This window comes from Macrotis lagotis, chromosome 8 (assembly GCF_037893015.1).
Source record: "Macrotis lagotis isolate mMagLag1 chromosome 8, bilby.v1.9.chrom.fasta, whole genome shotgun sequence".
NCBI lineage: Eukaryota > Metazoa > Chordata > Mammalia > Peramelemorphia > Peramelidae > Macrotis > Macrotis lagotis.
This window is the reverse complement of record NC_133665.1, coordinates 189,643,592-189,660,577: the sequence shown is the minus strand read 5'-3', so window position 1 is coordinate 189,660,577 and position 16,986 is coordinate 189,643,592. Positions and strand designations below refer to the sequence as shown.

Genomic DNA, 16,986 nt, shown 5'->3' with positions numbered 1-16,986 from the left:
AAAGAGATTTTCTTTTTTAGGTTTTTTGCTAGGCAAATGGGGTTAAGTGGCTTGCCCAAGGCCACACAGCTAGGTTATTATTAAGTGTTTGAGACTGGATTTGAACCCAGGTACTCCCGACTCCAGGGCCAGTGCTTTTTCCACTGTGCCACCTAGCCGCCCCTACAAAGAGATTTTAATAACAAAATAGCAAAAAGTACAAAAAAATCCCCTCCCAAACTAAGTAACAATCTCTCTCATATCGCCTTGGTGCCTGAGGAAAATAGACTCAAACTTAGCAATGCAACACTCCTTCCTCCCCTGTCCCCCCAAACCCCCCATTCACCCCTGAATGTAGCCTGGCAGATGAATGACTGGGCTTGCAGGCATCTCTCTCAGTTGCTGGCCAGATTCCTGAGGGAACTGGAATGGTTTCTCCAAAGGACTACATTAATAGCTCTTCTGACCATTTGAGGCCTCACAAGACCCTGGATCAAGGAAGAAGACACAAACAAGAATTAGCCCCATACTGGGAGGAGGCTCTCTCCTCACCTGGAGGCTTGCAGCATCTTCTTTCCTTCACATTATCAGAGAGCAGTTGGTAGTTTTGCACTGCCCAGATCTAACTAAGCATTCTTCACTGTGCAGTAAACAAACAAAAAAACAATCATCCAATGCCACACAAGCTCGAGTCCATAGGGGGAATGACATCAGGTAGAACATGCCCTTCCTGCTCCTTCTGGCCAGTCCCCTGTGATGTCAAATTAATTTCTCTATTTCTTCTATTTCTCCTATTTCTGCTGCCCTCTCTTTTTTCTGCCTTTTCCAATGATGTCCCAATCTTGGCTATTCTCATCAAGTCAGTCAAATCTGGCCCATTACTCATTTCCACACCCAAGGTTGTCTGGGTAGAAAATACTTAGAGCCTCATCATTTCTATCAAGTCACACCTAAAGCTGAGCTTCATACAAGTTCAGACAAGGGACTTCTCTGTCTCCACCTAACACTTGACACTGTCCCCTCCCCACCTTGAGGGCTGGGCATTTCTTTTTGGTCTTCATGTCCCTAGATATTAGGATGTTGAACTGAACTGAATAAAATATGACTTATTTTGAAGATTGTTATTAGTAATACAAAACTTAAACTTTTTAGAGGTAAAAAACTTTTCAATCTGTACTGAAATTATCAACTTGCAAGAAAAATGCAACACAATCTGTGGGAAAATGTTTGGTATACAAATCAGTAAATCGTTCCTCACACAATGTACCATCTCTCATTTCTGTCTTTGCCCTGGCTACCCGCTTGCCCTACAATGTTCTGCCTCCTCCTCCTCCTCATCTCTTAGAGTCTCTTTTCTTCAAAACTCAGCTCAGATTATACTTTCTGCATCAAAGCCTTCCCTGGCTTTAAGGTCATCCATTAATTTTAAAATTATCTCTCCTGGTTCTATTTTCCAGGTCAGTTGTTTTTCTAATGAGATCTTTTGCATTGCCTTCTAGTTTTCATCCTTTTGGTTTTCTCAAGAAGTCGAGTTTCCATTTGCCCAATTCTGATTTTTGAGGAATTATTTTCTTCAGTGAGCTTTTGTACCTCTTTTTCCACTTGTCCAATTCTACTTTTTAAGTTTTTTTTCCTTCAGTGAATTTTTGTGCCTCTTTTTCCATTTGACAAGTCAGAGATGGGGGCCAGTAGGTAGTAGGAACTACTTGGGCAATGAATCAGAGGCAAAGGTGCATAGGGCATGTTTACAGATGTGTGGTCTGTTTGAATAAAATAGTTCCTCATTCTTTCCCTGTCCTCTCTAAGCACCAGGATCCCTCCTCGCCTTCCTTCCTTTTTCTTTTTTCTCTGCTTTGGTCTGTTCCAGCCACCACCTCTCTGTCGATGACTCTCAAGCCAAGTGTAACTAGAGACTGTCCAATGGCTGGCTAGTCCTTATGACTGTAAATAGGGTGCTCTGATAATTAAAGCTCCCATATGGACTTCTTCCTGGGGCATGTATTCTCTGATTGTTTTCTGCTTACCACATGGTGAAAACGGGGCCTTTCGGTTGACTGTTGAACTGGAATTGAAAGCACCCAACAAAAGTTTTCAATGACTTTACCTCACTCAGTCTTTTCTCTGGGAATGATTAGAGAAAATGTTGCTATAATCTTCTGGATTGCCAGAGGTTGATGCTAGAGATAGCTGCCTACTGCCCATATTGAGGCCTACCTATGGTCATGAATTTGTGACATCCTGGCCTTTTGTCTCTTTGCATTTGTTATTTCCTGTTCTTAGGTGAGGGAGTAGAGGAGATGGCTGTAGCTGTGTAAGCATCCAAAGATTGTAAGGCCAAGCTACCAAATGTCCAGGAACTTAGTCCATACCAGAGTTTTCTGGCAGCCAAGACTAAGGAGGAAGTCAGCTCTGAGGAACCACCAATAAGACCCAGTTCTATAGTGGATTGATCCTGAGATATGACCTGTAAGAAAGGGAATGACATGTCTATTGGCAATGCCACTTTCAGAGGCGAACCTGGTAAGGGAGGATGCTGCCTATTATCTGCTTTAACTTGGAGCCCTTTCTTCCTTGGGGTTGAGATGACATAGCAGCTTAGCTGACCTCTGGCATTGGGGAGAAATGCTTTGTAAGTTCAATTGTTACTGTTGTTGTTTGGCCTTCGTTTTTTTTGTACTTAAAGATTTTACTTATTTTGACTTATACAATTTTTCCCCTACTCTTACTTCCCTCCCCCCCCACAGAAGGCAATTTGCCAGTCTTTACGTTGTTTCCATTGATCCAAATTGAATGTGATGAGAGAGAAATCATATCCTTAAGGAAGAAACATAAAGTATAAGAGATAGTAAGATCAGTTTGTTCTTCATTTTTGAAGAGAACCGATGACATCCTGGGACAATGTTTTGACTCACATGTGAATTGGATTTAAGTGAGGCAGAGTTGTACAAAGTTGGGGGCCTGACTCTTCCAAAGTCATGAAAGTCCAGTGGCAAGACAAACCTAAGATGCAGAGGATGACCAAGCTCCAGGTGCTCCACAGCACCAATTTCTTCCATCTTCACAGTCCTTGGAACAAATTTTCATCTGCCCATTCGACTCGGGGGGGGGGGGGGGAGAGTCTTCATGTACTTTGAAGAAGACATCCTCTAACTCAGCAACAGGTTGGAGACCCCCTCAATTACCTGGTTTAGCCCATCTGCTGAGATGGTTTTCCTGGATGTAGCTGTTCACATGTTACAGTTTCTTGGAGTTACAGGTGAGAGTTGGGTGACAGGTGGACACTGAAGGTGGATGAACTTCTCTGAAGAGGGCTCCGTAAGTCCTCACACTAGTTGAGGGCTATTCCTCCCTAAATACTCCATGTGGAATTGTTACTATAGTTTCTCAGTAAATATTCCTGTGTAAAAGCTAGTTAACTGGTATTGATATGAGGAGCTGTTGGGTGGTTGAGGACCAAAACAACATCACTATATTGGGGTTCAGAGGCATAGTATGTCTGACTGTGGCTGATCAAACATCGATACAAGCTTGGAAGATTCTAACACAGGTTGGGCAGAAATAGTCCGTAGGATCATTTGGAGTGGAACTGTCTTAAGATTTGAGCGCCTCACATCTCAGAATTAATCAGTGAATCAATCAATGAGCCAGGGAAGAGACTGATTGTTAATAATGCAAAACACAATAGAATAGGGGTCTCAAGCTAATGCATCAGAGACAGAAACCCACTGCTCCTCAAGAACTCCTAGAATCCTTCAGGAGAGGTGTGGTCTCTGGTGAACTGACCTGCCACTGAAAGTAGAATTTCTACGGCCCAGGCCTATATCCCTGACACTCTTTACCGCTTCAGACCAGGCTTTTCAGGGGACCCCAGGGCAGCTCTGCAGATGCTGTTTGTCATATTGATCAAAACCAAGCAATCATATTTATGCCACACATCCTTCTCTCCCTGCCTCCCTAAATGTCTGCTGTCAACAAAAATGTTCCCAAACAACCAATCTCCACACCTAAAGCTTTGGCTCTTCCCTCCACCCTTCTTCATGGAGCCAATTGTTGTTGACGGCAATTATCTCATCCCCTCCTTTCTGTGCCCATGGCCTCTGCTGTAGACCTGGTCCTCTTCATCTTGTCCCTGGACTTTAAAAGGGCTTGCATTCTAAGAAAGGAAGACAAAATACATATAGGTGAGTGGTAGCCAGGGAGGGGAGTCTTAATCTGGGAAGTCCAAGGATGTGGAGTGGAGTCATAAGATAATTGTTTGTGACTATATCAGGGAGGAATAATGACCCTCTTGAACCTTAGAAAGATGAGTCCTCTCTAAACTTTATTTAATAGATTTCCCCTGATTTTCTCTAGTCCAGGGCTGGGGGCATAATGAGCAAGGGTATTAAAAAAGCTTGAGTTCTTCTCTTTAGATTTTCTCACAGCTGAATCTAATCCCAGTCAAGCTAGAGCAGGGATCCTGTTCTGAGATGGACCTCTGTGGGCAGCTGGTGTTGGGCAGCTGAAGTCAAGATCCTTGGACTGTAATTTGGAGGTCCGGCTGGTGTCCCTCACTCTTAGCTTTGGCAACACCACACCTGATTCTCCAATCATGTTTCCTCAGTTGGTCACTTCTTATGTTTAATTAGGACATCATTAGAAATATATTGCAACCTCCAGCTTTTGTAAATATTTGATTTTTGTCTTTGTAGCCCAGGCCTTAGGAGATAGTAGCCACTTAATAAAGGCTCGACTGATAAATGTTGTTGACTGTCCTTTGTTCTCAGAGGACCTGGACTTCAGGGAGGTGATGCCCTGACATGCAAGTGAGGAAGAGCTGGCATGCCAGCAGTCCTTTCTAGGTTGGTCAAGAAACGTGCCTAGACTATCTGTCCAGAGAAAGGACAAGGATTAGTAACTTCAGGAAGCACCCATCCCTCTTTAAAATGGGCCATGGCCCAGCTCCTCATGTGATGTTATGGGCCATGCTTCTGTACCACTGAGGAAGGTACCCAAGTGCCCACCACCCGACACTAGGAGCCGGGGGTGGGGTGTCTGAAGCAGGAAGATCCATTGACCCAGTGGAGGGAAACAGTCCTTTTGAGTCCCCCAAAATGGTGAGGTCTTTTCCAAGGTCCTAAATTCAGACCAGCTATTTTAAAGGTTCAGAGTTCAAAATTATTTCACTGCTTACTTTATAGATCTGGCAGCAACAGTTCTCATCCCAGATAATGGGGCTTGAGTGTAGTAGAAATTAATTGGGAAAAGAGGAGTCTTTAATTGGGACATCTCCCCAAGGACATCAGCTGTAGAGCATTTTTTTTTTGGTCTTTCAACAAACTGGGGATTTTAAGACTGGAGAACAAGGAGGGGAAACAGGAGAACTGTTTTCGGGCACTTGAATAACTATTCTATGGAAGAGTAAACAATCTGTTTAGCCACAGAACTAGAATTAATGTGTGGAAGTTACAAAAGGGAAAAATTAGGAATTCATTAAAGGGTTCCTGAAAATTAAGAGATGTCCCAAAAGGAAATGAAATTAAAGTGAGTCCCCTCCCATCTCACATCTGCAAGAATAGGTTGAAGGTCCCTTCCAATTCTAACTTCTATTAAATATCAAGTCCCTACTATGTGTTTGTCATAGCAGGTAAATAAAGGTTCCTGGTATGGATGAGAACTGAATGGATAGGCTGGGTAACTTGAAGAGGTGCGACAATGGCCTGGGAAGAGTGGTGGATTTGGAATCAAGAGATCAATTCTTGGCTCTACTCATCAATATGGGAGTCTCAGGCCACCAACAAACTACTCTTAAGTTCTAAATCTATAATCCCTGCCAATCATTCTGGCCCAACCAGGTGCTCATTGGGAGTCATCCACCCATCCCTATTTGTGCCAATGACCCTTCCCCAGGGGAGTTTACTAGCCTACAGCTCACCCTCCACACAAAGTTCTCCCAGACCCGACTGTGAGCCCACAAACCCATGCCAACGTTCAAGTCGATGCCCAGCTGGCCTGGAGCTCAAGTGCTTTGCTCACAGATGACTACATGGGAAAGATAGAAACATAACAGTATTTTCTAAACATGAAGGAACACCACGAGGATTTAAAAAAAACGGAAGTTTATTGGTCTTTAAATGGCTCAAATTGCAAGTAAAAGAATTGGGTAATGGCATCAGCCTAAGACATTAGGAAGTCTCTGTGTCCATTGGCTTCATAGCACCTCAGTACCCAGGATAAAAGTATTGAAGCAAAGTCACAATGTTAGTGGTTAGGTTCCCTGGTTTGATAAGACTGAAATGAGTACACATGAAGATAGACTGGCATTGCTGGCCATGGTTACAACAGGAACTTTAATTCTGCACATGGTATAGCCTACTAAATGAAAGATGTACATACAAAATCCTTCAATGATATAGGTAACACGACAAGCCGAAGCCCTAGGGGTCTACTTTGGATAGCTGTCGTACACACTCACTAGCCTCAACACGTTTTTGAACTGTTACAGGTTTACATTACACAGTCTCCCCTTGCTTCCTCTCGGAGCTCTACACAATCGAGATAATTGTAACATGATTTCTCCTCAAAGGGAGACCTCAGAAGACGCCTCTGCTGTGGGGCAGCACTGATCTCACTGTGCTCAGATTGGGGAGGCAGATGCCAAAAACAGGTTTCTGGAAAATTCGTTTACTCGATCCTAACTCCAAGTACGAACAGTTGGTGAGAATGTTCTTCGTGAACAAACACACTCCAACCTCCGAGACAAGCTCTGCAGTTTTACTGCAGCATCTAAATTCTAACATGGTCAATGCTATTTCCTTGGTGAATGTATGTTCAGTTATTAACCAGTGGCAAGGAGGACCCTTCCCCCTTGGCCTCAGCCGTAGGAGAGGGGCCCTCACCGTGCCCAACTCCAGAGCCAGGCACTCAAGGAAGATATTGAAGGGCATATTGAAGGGCAGCTCACCATTTCCTCAAGACTACTCTCTCAGCCCAAACATAAGAGAAGTCCGGAAGGGGCTTGGGCTGAACTTTCCTGCCTGCAGGTCCAGTTCATCTTCCCTCATGCCACACTGGCCTACCCTTTCAAACTTCCTTGATTAAATAGGATTGGCTCTGGAACCTGGTTTCCAAGAATCAGAGGATGGCACATTTCAAATTCAGATGAACAAAAGTAGATGAGCTCGGTTACTTAGCCAGAGTCGCTCACATAGAAACTGGTCCCCTCCCAGTATATCATGGGCCCAGAAACGGGAGTCCCATGGATTTCCATGTTTTCAGACACAACTGACTCAGAATCATGCAGCAAGCTGCTAGCTTCCAGATATTAAATTAAGGCATGTTCAAACATCTCCCCATGCAAGTTGACCCCCTCCTCTCTCAGGGAAGACCCCTGGCATCACAGATCCATGCAGAATGGATGCAGGGACATCTTTTGTTCTTTTGCCATTTCTATCATAACATCAGAAATCAGTTGGACACCCATTACTCGTTTAGCTATCGTATTCACAATTGTCATTTTCAAGGCAGTAGATTGCAACTTTTTAAATGATATAAAATTTATGCTTTACAAGAAACCATAAGAAGTCATCTTTTCTCCCCTGCTCCCCATCAACCACCCCCACCCCACCCCATCTTTATTTTAACAGCTCAAGAAACCCTGCCCATGAGACCCACCCACACGCACATGCACGCTTGCTCGCTCACACTCTCTACATTCAGGGGCTGTGATCATGGAGGCAATTATGAAATGGGCTGAACGGTGCTTCTGGTGAAGCCATGAATTTTTTTCTTTTCTCAGTGAGTGACTTTCAGTGCAGTCCCAATTCATGCTTTGAGTGATACATGACCATTTCCAAAAATGCTAAAGTAATTTCAGTCATTTGAGCCTTCCATGGCAATGCTTATAAATTATATTTATTAGTGTGGTCAAGATAAGGAAGAAGTTTGGACTTCGATTATAAAATGCAGCATCTCTCTCGGATCCGCTTGGCCAAGCTTTTCCTCTTCTTCTTTCCATTCTTCTCTTTGCTGTCTTCCATCTTTCGGGCTCGAATTTCCCTCATTAAATCAAAAAATACCTACACAAACAAGATGCCCATTAGATGACACAACCTGTGATAGATAGCTAGAAAAGGGTGGCCCCACTAAATGGAAGGAAATAATGTGTGGGGTAGGGGTGGGGGAGTGCCCTTGGAGGGCCACAGGTCCAACCTCCTCATTTTGCAGGTAATGAAATCCACAGGATTTGGGGATGAATGGCCCAATTTCCCACAGCTAGTGAGCTATAGACCAGACACTGAGAACTGGCTCCTAGATTTATAACTTGGAAGAGACCTTAGAATTCACCAAATCTAACTCCCTCAACTTTATAAGATGGGGAAACTGAGGCCCAGAGAAAGGGAGTAACTTGTGGAAAGTCACAGTGTTTGCAAGGATCTCAGGATCTGAACCCAAGTCATCTGGAATTCAGGTCCAAATGCTTACGCTACTGTAGTACAACAGAAACAACAACAGTAATTACAATATCACCTAACATTTATACAATGAAAAGAGGTTTGCAAAATGCCTCTCATCTACAACCGTGCTTTCATAGCACAGTTAGGCCAAGTCTCTGTGCTGACACTGGGGAGCTTGTTGAGTTCACCTCTCAGGGATCCTGAGGATTCAAATCCAGTCTGTTACTCTTCCACTTTCCTATCCCCCTCCTCAGAGCCTGGGACCTGAGGGGAGAGTTCTAATAAAAGGGGCTGCCCACAGAAGCTGGATCTAAAGGGTTATCCAGCAGCCTGTGCCTCTCTGCTCTGGGGCTGCCAAGGATGGTAGCAGAGTCCCGGCTCCTCCATCAACACGGCAGACTATTTTAGAATCCCAAATCAGACCACGTCCAACAATCCAGCAAATCAACCCATGCTGGCAGTGAGTCTCTGGGCTAGACTCTCAACTTTGAATGACAATATACTAAAGGAATTACTGATTCAACTCTCATGTGAAAGCAAACATGGGGCTTGGGAATAGCATGGCCTTGGAAAGTCTCCCATCAGGCTAGAAAAGGTCTTCAGATTACTGAACCCAAAACCACACTAAAAATTGTTCTTTTTCATAGTGTAGGTTAATTCTTCAACAATGGAAGAAATTAAGTCTCAAAAATCATGCTATTGAGGGGATATAAGAACAGCACATTTAACTAAACCAAAAACTCTTTCAGGATGTATTCATAAACACCCCAAATAAGACTCCCCCCCCACCCATGCCAAAGGATCTGTTCAGTGGCAAAGGCCAAGGAGGCAAAGATCTCAGAATTGTGTTGGGACAGGATCTCCTGCCCTCCCAGACAAACCCAGATAGCCACACAGATTCAAGAAGTGGTTAAAGAGCATTGGCAGTTTTCAGGGATGGGTGCTCTCTTCAAGTCAACTGAGCCTCAGAAGGGGAAGAATTCCCAAAGAATAAGGATCAGATTGACCTGAAGCATTGCAGTCCAAGGGAGAAGCCAGAGCCTTCCAATCTGCTGGATGCAAAGTGACCTCCACCGCAAATGAAGTCCAATGACCATGACAGAGGGCCAGGAGAAAAGAGGAGGAATGATGGGCCCCAGAGTGCCATTGCCCAAGAGTCCTGGACAAGGACGCCCAGGACCCGGGGTTCAATCTACCCTCCACTGGCAGGACCACGGGTTCTTCCAAGTAAACTTCCACATTCCACCCAACTCTTAAGTTCCTAAGCCCAAGAAGAAAGCAGCAGAAGAGGCCCTGGATTCTTGGCTCCCCACTTCTACTGAGCTCTGGTAGGGCCATCCCTCCATTGCCTCCCTCCTCTCTGCTGCTTTTCCATATGCAGGACTCATTTTTTCCCTCCCTCAGGACACTAGCAACCCTGTCCCATCTTGAGGCCCCTGTTGAATCCCAAGGCTGCCCTTGCAAGTCAGGGAGTCACCTGGCTTCCCTGGTGGTACTTGCTGGGTGAAGCTTGGCAAGAAACCACAGAAACATAATGTAGAGTGGGGATGGAACCCCTTCAGGGCTAAAGGGTTCCTCAAAATGACTGAAATCCTGCTTTCCTTGGGGAAAGATTCCCTGATACAGGAGGGAAGCAGCTTTGGGGACTCTGGGAAAGCGCTGCAGAGCTCAGGATATGAGGCCTAGCCAGGCAGGTGTTTACCTTATCAACATTTGCACGTGTTTTGGCCGAGGTCTCTACATAGTTGACGTTCCACTGATCAGCTCTGTTTTTTGCGTCTTCTATAGAAACTTGTCTTTTATCTTCTAAATCTGATTTGTTACCAACTAAAAGAAAGGGAACATTTTCATCTTCCTTGACTCTTAAAATTTGCTCCCTGGAAAAGAAGAAATTAAAAAGTAAAAATTAGGAAATAAAAAACTGAGTGGAAATGGACCCAGAGTAATGAATATCATTCTGACAATCACTTCTTATACTGAGTGCCAGGTGAGCAGGTCCACTGCCAAGGGCTAGCCAGAGATGCAAAAAAGAAACCTGCTCCGCCCTCAAGGAGCTGATGTTCTACATCAGAATACACCTAAGCATGCACAAAGAAAGTACAAGGGAGGAGGAGGAGGAGGAGGAGGAGGAGGAGAGGTAGGTTCCAGGAAAGGCTTCCAAGGGCCAAAAGGTGATGCTGGAAAGACAAGTGCATTCTAAGAGAAGGGAGTGCTGTCTGGCACAGGGGTAGGAGGGATCTTGGTTCCAGGATGGGGAGGAAGGTTGGAGCCAGTGTGCTGAGCCCTGGGGGAGTTAGGGCCTTTTTAGTTCATCAAACTGAACCCATCAGCTTCTAGCAGAGTTGATAAAGGGGACCTAAATTTGTACATTTCTTGCTGTAAGAATTATATTTACCACTTATGGGAAAAGCTTATATTTTATTTTTTTTATGGTTTTTTTTTTTTGCAAGGCAAACGGGGTTAAGTGGCTTGCCCAAGGCCACACAGCTAGGTAATTATTAAGTGTCTGAGACTGGATTTGAACCCAGGTACTCCTGACTCCAGGGCTGGTGCTTTATCCACTACTCCACCTAGCTGCCCCAAAGCTTATATTTTAAAGGAAACACAAAAGGATTACCAGTATCACTAGGATACTAAAACCAGAGAGGAAATCAACTTGCCTGTGATCCAGAGAACAATCCAAGAACTACAACCTTAAACAATTGAATCCTAGGTTTCAAAGTCTCCTTGTTTTTATCTTTACAGTCAGGGGACAGACCAGGTCTGGCTAACTGCTCAATGTCCCATCTCAGCAAGACAGGTCAGAAAGGAAGGAGAGTCACAGAAAAACTCCAGCCGCCAGCCAAGTCACCAAGCTCATTAAAAGAACAGCATTGGAGCGGCTAGGTGGTGCAGTGGATAGAGCACCGGCCCTGGAGTCAGGAGTCCCTGAGTTCAAATATGCCCTCAGACACTTAATAATTACCTAGCTGTGTGGCCTTGGGCAAGACACTTAACCATACTGCCTTGCAAAAACCTAAAAAAAAAAAAAAAAAAAGGCAGCATTGACAGCTATATGATAACCAGAGCCCATGTGGCTCTGAGGCAAACATTCCTATCATTATTTTACAAATGAGAGGTCAAGGGCTGGTGAGAGCCCCTCCAGAGGCCACAGCCTTCACCACTCTCTGCCACCCTAGGCTGGGATTCAAAGGGAAGGTTGTCAGGATGGACTCATCCTTAAGTCAGACAGTGCCTCTGGAAAGCTTGGAGGACTACAGGAAGCCAACAAGATAAATCTATGCATGAAAAAATGGAAAATGCATCAGGCATGCTGCACAATTTAAACATAGAGTGCCATCTAATGCTAGGACTGTTATGATACAGTAATATTATATTAAATATTTCAGAGCCTGTGGAGTCATGGGCTACCCGTGGTGACCACTGACTTTTCTTGGGTTGCCTCCTGTCAAGGTGACCCTCGACAGCTAGAGCAGAACATGAGCTCTGGAAGCTTGAACTGGCCAGGAAGGTTTTCAGACAAGTCTTGAAAATTGACCTTGTCCAGTATAGATCAGACAGCTGGACAACAAAGAGGGGCCCTGCTGGGAGGCTGCCAGTAGGTGAGAATTTCTTTGGCTATGGAAGTTCACAAAGTAAAAGTGAAGTATGTGATCTGGCTGTTCATACAACACCACCTTCCTCTATGCCCCAAAGGGAGGATTATCAAATGTAACAGCTCTCGGGGAGGTTAGAGGACCTCCCAAGTTGGCTTGCTGCTTAGTGGTTGAAGTGGCCACACCAGCACTAACAACCTTGTCAACCTTCACCCAAGATGACTACATTGTACACACACCAGTCTGCTTGTGAGTAGCCCTCAGCTATTGGGAGTCTTTCCTTAATTTTGAAATCATCTGTCTCTGCGGAGCTTCTCCCAAATGGCTATGAAAGCCGAACAAAATCAGTCCCTGCAAGGAGGAAGGGTGAGAAAGCATGAGCTAAAGGAGAGCTTTGGCCTAGAGGAGAACTGAGAGCACAGAATCGGGCCCTCAGAGGGAGTTGTGTCTTCCTCTCCCCAGAATAAGCAAGCTGCTATGTGATCTCCCTTGGAGGCTCTCCAAGTCTTTCCAAAAACATGGTCCCCAAACTCAACCAGAACAGAGGAGATGATCTGAGCCGGGCCCAGAACTATCACAGCTCCCTCCTTAATTCAGTCTAAGATTGTTTTCTCTTTGGATTATAACTGTCCTCAAGGACAATGAAATGAAAGTCATCAAAGACTTCGTTGAGATTTGGGTCACTAAATATGGATTTCACCTCATCACCAATTTCGCCTTGTAACTGGACCCCCATTACCAACCCTGTGCAAAAAGGTAAGGCCAGTCTGACATGTTGCTTCTCAAGCCATAGTAGTGCTTGTGGTCACTGCTTCCTTTTCTAAATGTCCACAAATGAGCTCTTTAATATATTATCAAATTCTTGTCAGGAATGGTATTTTCAGCTGTGACTCATGAAACATTACAAGAATCAAAACCTCACAACCCATGTTGAGAATATGGAAGCTGCCCAAAACACCAAGGAGAGCCTATGCATAGGAAGGACCCTATGCACCCTGAAGTCTTATACTGGAACTCAAGAAATATTAAAATACAGGCTGAAAACCCTTTAGCAGCAGATTGGGAGAAGTAAAGGGGTGTGTGTAAGGAACTGAGAATGGCCATGGACAAATTCATGGTTTACAGTACAGCCAAGCTGCATCTGCACCATCAAGGGGAATGGATTTACCAGAGATGCTTTTGTGCCATCTTTGGGAAGGCTTCCTCACACAGAGGAGGAGATGGTTTATTCACAACCAGTCCCTTGACTCTGCCATAAAGTTGTAGTCTATCCCTCATTTTTCAAATATGTAGAGAACTGAATTAAATTTATAAAAAAAAAATACAAGTTAATCCCCAATTATAATTGGTCAAAGGATATGAATAAGTAGTTTTCAGATGAAGTCAAAGCAATCTCTAATCATATGAAAAAATGTTCTAAATCACTACTGGTGAGAGAAATGCATATTAAAACAACTCAGATTCCATCTCACATCTAAAGGATTAGCTAATGTGACTAATATTGGAGGGGATGTGGGAAAACTGAGACCTAATGATGGTGGAGTTGTGAACTGATCCAGTGATTCTGGAGAGCAATCTGGAACTATGCCCAAACAGCAACCAAACTGTGCATCCCCTTTGATTAATTAATACCTCTCTTAAGTTTGCAAACCAAAAAGGTTTAAAAAAAAGAAAAAGAATTTAGATTTGCAAAAATATTGTAACTATTTGCTCTTTTTAAAGTGGTATAGAATTGAAACTCAAGGGGATGCCCATCAAGTGGGAATGGCTGAACAAGCTGTGTTAGAAAATTGTGATGGAGTTCTAGTGTGCTCTAATAAATGACAGGCAGGATGCTTTCTGGAAAACCTGGAAAAGACAAATGAATTGAGCAGAACCAGAGCATTGTCCACAGGAATGGCAATACTGCATGATGATCTACTGTGAATGACTTAGCTCTTCTCAGCAATATACCGATCCAAGACAAGGTTGAAGAACTCTGGGTGAAAAATGCTCTCCACCTCCAGAGAAAGAACTGACTGAGCATGAATGCAGATCAAAGCTGACTTTTTTTTGCTGCTTTTTCTTTTTTTCCCCAGAAATGACTGATATGGAAATGTTTTGCATGATTGCACATATATAACCTATATCAAACTGCCTGCCTTGTCAATAGGGGGAGGGGAAGGGAGGGAGAGAATTTGGAACTCAAAACTGAAAACAAAAAACAAAATGTTAATTTTATGTTTTATTAGGAAAAAAGTATATTAACAAAAAAAGAAACAAATCCTGTCAGAAATGTCTCATCAAAGGTGTTAACCCTGTCCCTCCATGAGAGGGCAAGATTTTGAGCTAGTTCAATGAGGTTGGAAATTTTAAAATGGAATGATATGAATTAATTTAATAAATATGAAAATAACTATCAAAAGTATAGTATAGGGGTGGCTAGGTGGTGCAGTGGATAGAGCACCGGCCCTGGAGTCAGGGGTACCCGATTTCAAATCTGGCCTCAGACACTTAATAATGACCTAGCTGTGTGGCCTTGGGCAAGTCACTTAACCCCATTGCCTTGCAAAAAAACCTTAAAAAAAAGTATAGTATAGAAAACTGCCTGCCTGCATGCTTGAAGTATTTCCTTGGCTTCCTTCAGAATTAAATTCAAATGACACCTTTTGCAAGAGGCCTTTTCCAGTTACACCTCCCATGTCTACTGTATCTATCACAAATATATGAAGAGGGAAGGACTAGGACAAGACAATTAAAATTAAATAAAGAGCTTTAAAAAAGAAAATAGGGGCAGCTAGGTGGTGCAGTGGATAAGGCACCGGCCTTGGAGTCAGGAGTACCTGGGTTCAAATCCAACCTCAGACACTTAATAATTCCCTAGCTGTGTGGCCTTGGGCAAGCCACTTAACCCCACTGCCTTGAAAAATCTAAAAAAAAAAAAAAAAGACATAACCAGAGAATGATCAATATTGGGAGCTGTCTACGTGGGAATGACAGTGACGTAAGGACAAACAGTATCAATTGTTTAGACATGGATGAATTCAACAAATTCAATAATCACCTACAGTTCTGGGAATCCCAAAACAATTCTTCTGGACCCCCTTTTCTCTGTATGATAAAGCTGGAAAGGGATGACCCTCCTCCACCACCCCTCCCTTTGCCAGGAGCTGTCCTGGGTGGTGGGGACACACCTGCCCTCAGCTGGCAAGCAACCTACACAAAGCTCCCCCCCCGGGGGGGGGGGCATCTTTGAACATGGTCTCCAAGTGGGACTGACCTACTGCACAAACAGATATTCCTCCTGATCTAGCTCCCTTTTTTGGGACCCAAGTCTCCCCAAACACTAAGGATTGGAAGAAAATGGCTGACCAGCCCAGAAAAGACTGTTGGGCAGGGGAGGCAGCGCATCTCAATAGGAGGACTATCATACAAGGTATGAGAAGAACGCCCTTGTCCTCATAGCCTGGTGTGGAACCACAGGATGTAATCTGAACTAGAGAACGATGATGACATGAGAGGGCAGAGGGAGAGCCTGAGAAGTGGGGACATGTCCCTCCTGTGTTTGGGCCAGAAGGTTCTGGGACCTACCTGAAGTCAGCAGTTGCTGCAAAAGATTCCAGCTCAGTAATTGAGAAGACACAGAGGAAGCCTTCCCCGCTCCGGAAGTAGTTGTCCCTGATGGCTGCATAGTCCTCCTGGCCTGCAGTATCAAGGATGTCAATCTGGACCTCTTCCCCGTCCAGGACGACCTTCTTCCGGTAGCTGTCAGCTTTAGTCGGCTCATAGTCTTCCACAAACTGGAAAAGAACAAACCCACAAAAGAATGGCTCAGACTGGGGAGCAAGTCTGGGGAAAGCCCACCAAGGGTCCCTCCCTCAGAAGGCCTGAGGCAGGAGCTGTGAGGTGGGGAGCCCTCTAGACTCTGAGCCCTGGAGAGGCTCTGGCTCTTCTCCAGGCCTTCTCTGCAGGAGCGCCCACCTTCCCGTCACCCCCACCTCAACCTCCATGGTGTGTCCTCCACATGAACAAAGGGCAGCTCCTCAAGCTCTTCTGAGGTGCAGAACTTTTAAAGCCTTTTTTCTATTCCTGCCCTTTGATATGGGAATTCCAGCACAAAAGCTCCCTCTCCCAATGCTATTTTCTGCATAATCCTTGAGGAGGCTTCCAAAGCCCTTGAGACACATAAAGTCCTTGCATTATCATTCTGAACACATGGGGACACTCAGACCCAAAGCCAGAATGACATCTGTCAACACCACAGACAGGTTGAGAGATGGAGAATTGCCAGGAGACACAGACCAATGAAAACCAGCATGGGCTCTAGGCCCATGGAGCCTGGGCCACAATCCCTTTACTCCCCAAGTCTCAGTCTTTTAATCTGTATCAGAAGGAGGACGGCCCCAGTCCCCTCCCCTCCAAGGAGTGCATGGAGTGGGGGGGGTCACAAACCCCAATAGGACATGAGAAGGCAGGGACTGGACAAGGGCTTGTCACCACACCTCCTCCAGCTTCTCAGAGTTTTGTCAGAAAGACCAAGAATCAATTCAGCTTCTGTTGCTTCAACTATCCAATGTGGATGGAGTGAAGTCATTGGACTATAGTCACTATAGTCACTCACAGAAGGACACTGATTGACACTTTCTACTCACCTCATCATACATGAACTGGAGGGTCAACGCAGATTTCCCCACGCCACCACTGCCCACCATGATGACTTTGTGTAGAGCCAAAGAGTTCTGGCCCTTGGGCTTATTTGCTGCCATCTTTGGTTCAGGAAGTAACCCGGGAGGAAAGAAGAATCTAAAGAAAAGGAAGATAAAAGGTTGAGCTCCATTCTTTCAAGGAGCTACAGTGAAAGGACAGGAATAACAAACCCACCAGGGCTGAGGCCCTCAGGATTCCAGGTCTTTCCAGGGATGGATGTGCATGTGTCCAAGGGGAGGGGGAAGTTCAGCCTCCAGGACAGAGACACTGTTCCTACAGCCCCAGACCCA

General features: G+C 44.7%; 1 protein-coding gene across 1 annotated transcript in view; it reads right to left on the bottom strand.

The window, feature by feature from the left end:
* Positions 1-332: 332 nt before the first annotated feature.
* The window catches only part of RALA (RAS like proto-oncogene A), a 55,157-nt gene continuing 38,503 nt past the window's right edge, over positions 333-16,986 (bottom strand). The window contains exons 2-5 of the mRNA XM_074199217.1: positions 16,642-16,792; positions 15,581-15,789; positions 10,117-10,291; positions 333-8,036 (exon numbers count right to left, since the gene is read on the bottom strand). Of these exons, the coding sequence (XP_074055318.1) occupies positions 7,914-8,036; positions 10,117-10,291; positions 15,581-15,789; positions 16,642-16,755 (621 nt within the window). The 5' untranslated portion in view covers positions 16,756-16,792 and the 3' untranslated portion in view covers positions 333-7,913. The remainder of the gene's footprint in view (positions 8,037-10,116; positions 10,292-15,580; positions 15,790-16,641; positions 16,793-16,986) is intronic.